Source organism: Dasypus novemcinctus, chromosome 10, assembly GCF_030445035.2.
Source record: "Dasypus novemcinctus isolate mDasNov1 chromosome 10, mDasNov1.1.hap2, whole genome shotgun sequence".
In the NCBI taxonomy this organism is placed as follows: Eukaryota; Metazoa; Chordata; class Mammalia; order Cingulata; family Dasypodidae; genus Dasypus; species Dasypus novemcinctus.
In genome coordinates, this window is record NC_080682.1 from 39,737,553 (window position 1) to 39,746,942 (window position 9,390).

At 36.8% G+C, this 9,390-nt stretch overlaps 1 protein-coding gene across 1 annotated transcript; it reads left to right on the forward strand.

Moving 5' to 3' along the window:
- The first annotated feature begins 7,950 nt into the window (after positions 1-7,950).
- On the forward strand, positions 7,951-8,883 carry LOC101431889 (olfactory receptor 4C11). The gene has a single exon (XM_004483918.2). The coding sequence runs from the start codon at positions 7,951-7,953 to the stop codon at positions 8,881-8,883; it is 933 nt and encodes a 310-aa protein (XP_004483975.1).
- Positions 8,884-9,390: the final 507 nt, after the last annotated feature.

Here is a 9,390-nt window from a genome sequence, read left to right on the forward strand (position 1 = left end):
GAGTGTTCTATATGGGAATGTACAGCAGGCCTCCACAGATAGTGCACAAATGGGAAATGAAGTTTATGTATTGTATAAGGGCAGAGCTGGCTCCTGGCCTTGAACCTTAAAGACCAGGTGAAATTGTTGCCAATTTCTTAGGCAGGAATACATGGAAAGATAGAGAAAAATCAAGTAATGAAGAACCAGGGAGAAAGAAAATAAAAAGGAGCTGAGGAAAAGGTCTGTTAAAAGATAAATAGGGCAGCCTAAGCAACATTTGAAGAGCTATCATGAGGTGCCTTTGAATCCAAGAGCTAGGAGAGCACTGATAAGAAAATGAGATGATGAGGGCATTTTCGCTGTTCCCTCTCTGTAGAATATCTTTTCCTCTTCACTTATCTTATTAACTTATTACTAATCTTACAATACTAAACTCAGGTATCATTTCCTCTAGGTCCTAACTGTCCCAGCTTACTGGAAGTCACAGAATAATTTTAAAGAGTTGAACATAAAAAGTATCTATAAATACTTACTAAAATTTTAGAAATGTTAGTAATCCAATATCCTTTACATTAGGAAAATGTGCATAATACTTCCAAATTACATTATTTAAAATAAAATAGGGGTAAATGGGTGGAGAACAGGGCATTTGAAGGGCAGTGAATCTCTTCTGTATGATACTAATCAGTGGAAAAATTGCATTATGCACTTGTTAAAACCAATGTAACTAGACAATGCAAAGAGTGAGCCATAATATTAACTATGGATTTTAGTGTAACAATAATGTATCAATAGGTATTCATGAATTGTATCAAATGTATCACACTAATGCAACGTTAATTATAGGAGAAATGTGGAGAGGGAGTATAGGGAACTCTATTTTCTGGAAAATGTTTGTTTATATCTAAAGCTTCCTTAAAATTAGTCTATTAAAATGAATGAATGGATGGATGAATGAATAAACAAACAAACAAATAAATAAGTAAGTAAAAATATAAAACCAGGGGCTTTTGTTTTATACTTATATAAGTCAATTCCACCATTATTTTTCCTCAGTGATTTGATTAAGACAAATTGCTTAGTAATTCTGAACCTCACTATACTTAGATATTAAATGAAGAAATCATGATTGAAAGAGTTATGGAGCATATTTTAGAATTAGCATGTTAATTTTCTATTATGGTGACTTCTACATATTATGTAAAATATATGATACAAGGTACTTTCCTCCTCTCCTTTCCTTAGTTTATGTTAGTAAAATTACAGACAAAAATTATGGGGAATATTTTCTTGTCTACAAACTAATGTCTAGAGAATGATATTTACCCTGACATTTAGACCTTATTTTTATATATTGCGGCGGCTTGCTCGGTCGGTAGAGGTGGGGTCTTGCTGCGGACGAGGGGTCGGTCCAGCTTTGGACGAGGGGTCGGTCCTGCTTGGGACGAGGGGTCGGTCCCACTTGGGACGAGGTGTTGGTCCGGCAGCAGACGAGGGGTCGGTCTCACAGGGGTTGCGCGGTTCAGCTGACGGGGTCGCCCGGCAAAGCCGGCGACGAAGGGGTCGCCCGGAGAAGCAGGCGACGAACTGGGGACAAGGGAGGCCAGGCCCTTGTCGGGGACTCTCAGGACTGGAGGGCACACGGCAGAAAAACTACCGCAGAGACAAGGTAAACACGCAAGTCCACTTTATTGAGGGAGAGGCAACAGTTTTATAGGGGCTGGGGAAGGCTGATTGGTCGAAGCCACGCCCTGTTCTGATTGGTTTCCAGCAAAAGGTCAGTGGGCAGTACTGGATGGTGGAGGGGTGGTGATTAGGGATTGGCTGTTGCTATTGCTGGGGGAAGGGGCAGGGTTTAGGGATTGGTGGCTGCTGTTGCTGGGGTGGAGGGCAGACTTGAGTTTCCCGCCCACGCCTGGCTGTTGCTGCTGTCGGGGGAGGGGAAAAGGGCAGACTGGAATTTTCTGCCCTGCGCCTGCGCAGGGAGAAAGAAGAAGAAGGGTGCCGCCCCACAAGGCATCGGGTGGCGCCATCCGGGAGGAGGGGCGGCCGCGGAAGCATGGCTGCCGAAAAGGGGAGACCCGAGGGCACTCTGCGCCCATGCCGAGCTTCCTTCAGGGGTGGCGGTGGGCCCGACCAACCACCCTATTATGGGGGCATCGGAATTAGGCCTACCGTGGCTGCTTCCCTCGCCAGGCCAGCAAACCACACTTCAGCCCGAGGGGTGACCGCAATATATAATGGTTTTCATTGAGTATTTGATAAACTGATTGAATTACACCTATACTTAAAGTAGATACAAGCCCAGGTATTGGTTCTTCTGAGGGCTACTGAGACCCACAGATTCTATGGTCATGGCAGATGGAGTTCAGTGCCATGTCAGTTGGCCCTACTTTGGAGTTTGTGTTCCTGAGTGTGATGGAGTTAGACTCAGATATGATCTTAGTTTACACGCTTCTCTTGGTACTTTCATCGGAATTGAGTTTGGTGCTGGGGTTTGGTGTATGCTCATGGGACCTGAATCTCTGGACTGGCCATGTGATAGTGAGACCCTGAGCTTCAACAGGCTTGCAACTCCTATCCTCTGGTTTATTGGACTTACCCCAGCCAGGAACAGAGAGGTGAAGAAGTTCAACCACCTCAACAGAGAGCCAAGAGTGCCTACAACTGCAAGCAGGAGAATTGCATCCATCATCTATGTGGAATCTAAGCCCCCTCTCAATATAGAGGTGGAGTGGACATAACCATTCCAGGGTCCACAGGATGGAGGAATAGAGTATGGATTAGAGTGGACTTACTGATGTTCTACTATGGAACTATTGTGATTAGTAATGGAAGAAAATGTAGCATTGATGTGGAGAAAGTGGCCATGGTAGCTGCTGAGGGTAGGGAGAGGGAGGAAGAGATACGATGTGGGGACATTCTCAGGACCTGGAGTTGTCCTGGGTGGAACTGCAGGGACAGTTGTTTGACATTGTATGTCCTGCCATAGCCCACTGGGTGGCCTGGGGGAGAGTATAAATTATAATGTAAACTATTATCTATGTGGTGCAGCAGTGCTCCAAAATGTATTCAAGAAATGCAATGAATGTCCCATGATGATGAAAGAGATTGTTGATATGGGAGGAGTGGGGTGAGGGTGGTAGGGAGTATATGGGGACCTCATATTTTTTTAATGTAACATTAAAAATAAAGAAATAAAGACAAAAATAAATATTTTATTTATTTATGTAATTTTTGATTTACAGAAAATTTGCAGATAATTTTTGATTTACAGAAAATTTGCAGATATATTAAAGTGTTCCCATACACTTCACATTGTTTCCCTATTATTACCTATTATTATCATCTTATATGAATGTACTATATCTGTCACAATTAATTAATGAATGCTGATGCACTGTTATTAACTAAATTTCATACTATATTCAGATGCCCTTAGTTTTGAACTAACATCCTTTTTTAAAATTAAAAATTTTTTTTTCCAGAATCCCATCCATGTTACCACATTATACTTAACCATTATCCTTCTGTAGGCACCTTTGGATAGTGAGAGTTTCTCAGATTTCCCATGTGATTTATGAACTTGACAGTACTAAGGAGGAATGGACAAACCTTTTGCTTTTTTTTTAAAATTATTTATTTATTTTTTAAAATTACATTATAAAAATATGAGGTCCCATTCAACTCCACCACCCCCACCCCCCACTCTCCCCACAGCAACACTCTCTCCCATCATCGTGACACATCCATTGCACCTGGTAATTATATCTCTGAGCATCACTGCACCCCTAGTCAATGGTCCGCGTCATAGCCCACACTCTCCCACATTCCATCCAGTGGGCCCTGGGGGGATCTACAATGTCCCATAATGAACAAACCTTTTAGATGTTATCAATCAACCAGAGTTGTCTGGAGGTTTTGTAATGATTAGATTAGCGCTAGGACTTGGAGACAGAAGACCACAAGAGGAAAGTTAAATTTCATATCATCATATCAAGGGTATACACTGTCAATCTGACTAACCACTGCTGATGTTACTTGATCTTGGTTTAAGAAAGTGTATGTTAGATTTCTCCACACAATGTTACTCCCCTCATCTCTATTTTCCTCCCTGTACTCTTTGGAAGGAAGTCACTATGTTCATCCCACATTATAAAAGGGAGGGTTATGCTCTACCTCCTAGAAAGTGTTGCATCTATATAAATCATTTGGAATTATTCTATATGATAGATTTGTCTATTCTCCCCCATGTATTTAATTTTTTATTAAATCATTTGTATCAATACAGACTAATAGATATTAATTTTATAATTTGGATTAAAGTCCAAAACTGTGGGGTTTTTTTACTTAGATTTTTCCAGCTTAAGCCATTGAGAGCTATCAGTTGGCTCCCATCGACCTTTGCTGTATCTTCATCACTGTTTATGTACTTGTATATGTATATGTGTGGTTATTGTTCTTTTGGTTTATTTTATGAATTGCTTTGGCTTCTTTTTCAGTTCTTCTTTACTTTCTGGAAGTATGGTATTCTCCTGTTCATCTTTTACATTGCTTATCACAGAACTAGAGTAAAGCAAATCTCTCCAGAGTCCTCTGTCCTTTTATTGAACAATAATTTTGGAAACCGTGATCTGTGCATTGGATGAGCAAGTATTTTAGGACCCAATTATTAACTTCAAACGTAGGAAAAAAATAGGTCACCTATTATCCCATAATAGAAGAAAAGAATTTGAAAAATAAATGTCTTTCTCATATATGGCTCATATTTCTTAATTGGGAGGGAAGGGATACATTAGGGAATGATCTTCCCCAGGCTCAGATACTTTATTCATGTTAAATACTCCTCAAGGGAATGCAAAAAAGAAACATTTCCCAGTTAAAATCTTGCATGATGGGATGAAACTGGAAACAACTTAACTTACCTTATAGCAGGCTGATGAGAACCCATGCCTCTTTGTGAGATCAAAGAGATTCTGTTTTCAGAATCATCAGACTGCGTTTTAGAAGCATCTTTTCTCCTATTTTTGAGTAAGTGGCTTCCAGATTACCTTGGGAATAAAAAAGGACAACTGAACATTTTAACATCTGCTCGAAAGCTGCTAAAGTTTTTATATGGTAAATTATTTGAATTTAGTAATACCCAAAGAAAGTAAATCTGTTCAATTCCATCTTAAGTGTCTAATATATAAAATGCACTGTAGAAAGAGAAAGTGCAGGCACTTTTCTAGGACTGATTTACAATTTAAAGTGAGAAGTTGGAAATAAAAGTGGTGCATGTCAGTTCTCCATCGGTGTTCCAGAAAAAACTTCACGGAGGTAATGATTTTGTCATGGATATAGTAGTTTGCAAGCTTCCCATCTCCTCAATGGAAAGTAACTATAAAATAGCATGGGACATTATAGTATTTTAAGTATGTGAGATCCCCTTCAATCTTTTCATTCATTATAAAATTTTAAGTAAGTACCTTCTTTTATTCTAGATGCATAAATTTAGCAGTGAACAAATAGACAGATATCCATGTCCTTATATTGTTTGTTCTAAAGTGTGCCATTCTTATGGCATGTCATTCTACTGTATATCAATTACATGAATAATACACATGTGTGCATGTCTGACTGTTTATCTATATCTATTTATCTATGTAAATACTTAGTTGATAGAAGCTGAAAACCATTTTTCTTTTTTTTTTAGCTGATGAGATTTGACAAAATATGCATTTAGAAAACTTCACGAATGCAAGTGAACCTATAGTGAATGACAGTGTGATGATGTATGATGTAAAGAATGTTGACTTCTAGAAATACCTATGTCTGATTCACTATATTTTTCAAGCTCGTGAATATTAATATTGCCCTAAGAATAATGCTGTTCTCCCTTCTATCTCAGAAGAGAATTTTGAGGTCCTAGTGATATACAAAAATATATGTAATCAGATCATTTCCTAAGATTAGATTTTTTAAAACTTTATTTTTTAACACTGTGCATGATTATGATGAATTTTCAAATATCACCAAAGGTTTCCTCTCAGCTTTGATGCCTAGAATGCAGTTTCTTCCTCAGAGACTACAGTTATTATACCTTTCCTTCTTACTCTTCTAAATACAAGGCACTTATATAAAAGGCATGTGTAATGTATAATATCCTGGTTTTAATAAAAATTTTACCATTCTAAGCATATAGTTCTGTCCTCAAATTTTGCACTTTAGAATATATTTTAGAGACCATTGCCTATTAATTTGCTTCATTTTTATTAATGTTTGCATCAAAGTATCATCTTTGATTTATTCAATCTCTTTATGATGATATTTATTTCCCATCTTTTGGTTCCATGGAAAGGGCTTACATTATTGTTTATATACATTTGAATAAGTGTATCTGTACAAAATGGGCTCATTGGCCTTACTTCTATGTGCCGTTGTAATATAAATATTGAAAAATCATCCCCAAGAGACTGTACCCATTTAAACTTCTACCAAAATAGGTAAGACTGATCGTTTCCCACATCTTTGCCAGCATTACATGTTAACAAACATTCATCAAAAAATCATTTTACTAATATAATAAATAAAAATATATCTGTTATTTTTATCAATGTATTTAATTATAAATGAAATTTATTATCTTTCACATGTTTAATCTTTTGGGAAAGAAGAGGATCTTAAAATTGGTTCTTTTGCCTATTAATCATTTGTGCAATCATTTTTAATACTGAATTGCAAAATCTATTTATGTGTGAAAAAATTAGAATTTTATGTTGAAATAAATTTTATTAGTGTGATGCTTCTTTTGCTTTTGATATTGTATTTTATGGGGAAATCAATGTGGTAATATACATAAAACAATAGCTATATGTGAATAAATATTAATTCACTTTTTCTTTCTTTCTCTTCCTTGAAGTAGGAATATGGGACACTCAAAAATAATTAATGACAAAAATTCTATTTAAATGCTTCAGCTATATCACTTGGAGCTTCCTGAGCTCCTTTTCTAAATATCTGGTGCTTAAGCTATAAACCTGAATTTTGAAAGAATATTCTGATTTAGGGCAAATATCCCCCATCTCCTTTTCCTTGACTATAGATATTCTTAATGTATCCTTGTGTCTTAGAAATCTTGATGAAAGAGTCAGAAAAATAATGAAGGGGAAGAATATAATTGTGGATTACATAGTCTAGCAAAAAAGTATAAAGTTGAATGAGAGGTTGAATTTAGAACTGGAAACAACTAGAAAGATTTGAGAGGTAAAATAAAAGGAAATATACTTAGTCACTGCAACAGATAAAATATGAGTATGCTGGACCAGGATGACAAGTTGTTGGTTTGTTGTTAATTGCATTATTTGTCTCCCATTATTACCCAACAATTGTTTGATAAACTGAAATCTTAAGTTTATTATTTGCCTATGCATATGTACGTATTTGTGTGTGTGTGCATATTTTGTGTATAGTTTTGTTAAGGAAGATGCTCTCAAATGTTTATACGATCATTTATTGAAATTTTAAAATACTGCTAAAATAGTATTTTATGACTGGATTACCAGGTTCAAGAAACATGGAAGCTCAATGAAGTAAACTATGAATAGGTTTCCCTAATTTTGTAACACACCATCCCTAATGTTGAAATATCAGGCTGAAAACTAAAGAAAGACATTTAGATCAAGAAATTATGTGCTTGTGCCAAACCCACAAAATTAAAGTTTATTATGACTAAAAATCATTAATTTTTTAATTATTTTCCTATTGAGCCACCTTATGCAAACAGGCAAATAGTTAGAACAAGTATTAGGAATTGCATTTTACTAAAAAAAAAAAAATCAAAACAGACTGGTGATGACCCTCTATAAAAGAAAATTCCATGCTCAAGCATATATTCAGTCCCAAATGTGTATACTTTATAAAATTATTTCTTTTCTTCTTGCAGATGAATTATTTCTAAAATGCACTTTCCCCTAATAGGCTCAAACAATGCAGCAAAATAACAGTGTAACTGAATTCATACTGTTAGGATTGACACAAGACCCTTTGAGGCAGAAAATGGTGTTTGTAATCTTCTTAATTTTCTACGCTGGAACCGTGGTAGGGAATTTGCTCATTATTGTGACTATCAAGTTCAGTCGGACACTTGGAAGCCCCATGTACTTCTTCCTATTTTTTTTGTCTTTTGCTGATGTCTGCTTTTCAACTTCCATAGCCCCTCGGCTAATTGTGGATGCTATCACTGCAAAGAAAACCATATCCTACAATGAGTGCATGACTCAAGTCTTTGCACTACATTTATTTGGCTGCATGGAGATCTTTGTCCTCATCCTCATGGCCGTTGATCGATACGTGGCCATCTGTAAGCCCTTACGCTACTCAACCATCATGAGACGACAGATTTGCATCATTTTGATTATTTTTGCCTGGATTGGATCTTTCATTCATTCTACAGCTCAGATTGTTCTGGCCTTGAGATTGCCTTTCTGTGGACCTAATTTGATTGATCATTATTGTTGTGATTTGCAGCCCTTGTTGAAACTTGCCTGTATGGACACTTATGTGATCAACCTACTGCTAGTGTCCAATAGTGGGGCCATTTGCTCAAGCAGTTTCATACTTCTGATAATCTCATACATTGTCATCTTACATTCTCTGCGAAATCATAGTGCAGAAGGGAGGAAAAAAGCCTTCTCAACTTGTACCTCTCACATCATTGTAGTAATTTTATTCTTTGGTCCATGTACATTCATGTATACACGTCCCCCGACTACTTTTCCCATTGACAAAATGGTAGCAGTATTTTATACCATTGGAACACCCTTCCTCAACCCACTCATCTACACACTAAGGAATGCAGAAGTGAAAAATGCCATGAAAAAGTTATGGAGTATTAAAATTACGTCAGATGTCAAAGGATGACTTGATGTTCCAATTAGTCAGTATATACATCAAATATGATAGTATTTTATTATTGTGGGAAGACCATGCCATTGTATGTAAGGTCATGGGTTGATATTTTTCCTATTTAACAGACATACTAAGCACTTTTTTTTTTTTGTATCAGAAGAAGGTGAGTGCTAGATTAATGCAATTAGTTATGGCCCAAGAGTCTTTCCTCTCTATAGATTTTTTGCCTCTCAAGTCATACTATATTTAGAGTACAAGCCTGACTCTTATGTTGAATGCACCTGCATTGCTTACTTTTTTTCTGTACTCTGACCTCACCCTGGTGACTCTCCTGACATCAGTGTGACTTGTTCTTTTTCTGAGAGTTCCTTTTTGCTATTGCTGACCATAACTTTTTTCCCAACTCTGAATCTGCACTTTGGTTTACTAAGAAGAGAGAACTTTACTAAGTAGCAGGCTTTTAAGCAAACTAGTAACTAAAAATGAATTAAATAAATCCTTAATTCATCTACAACAGGT

Coding starts and splice junctions, on each gene's coding strand:
- LOC101431889 (XM_004483918.2), top strand. CDS start 7,951: ATGCAGCAAAATAACAGTGTAACTGAATTCATACTGTTAGGATTGACA.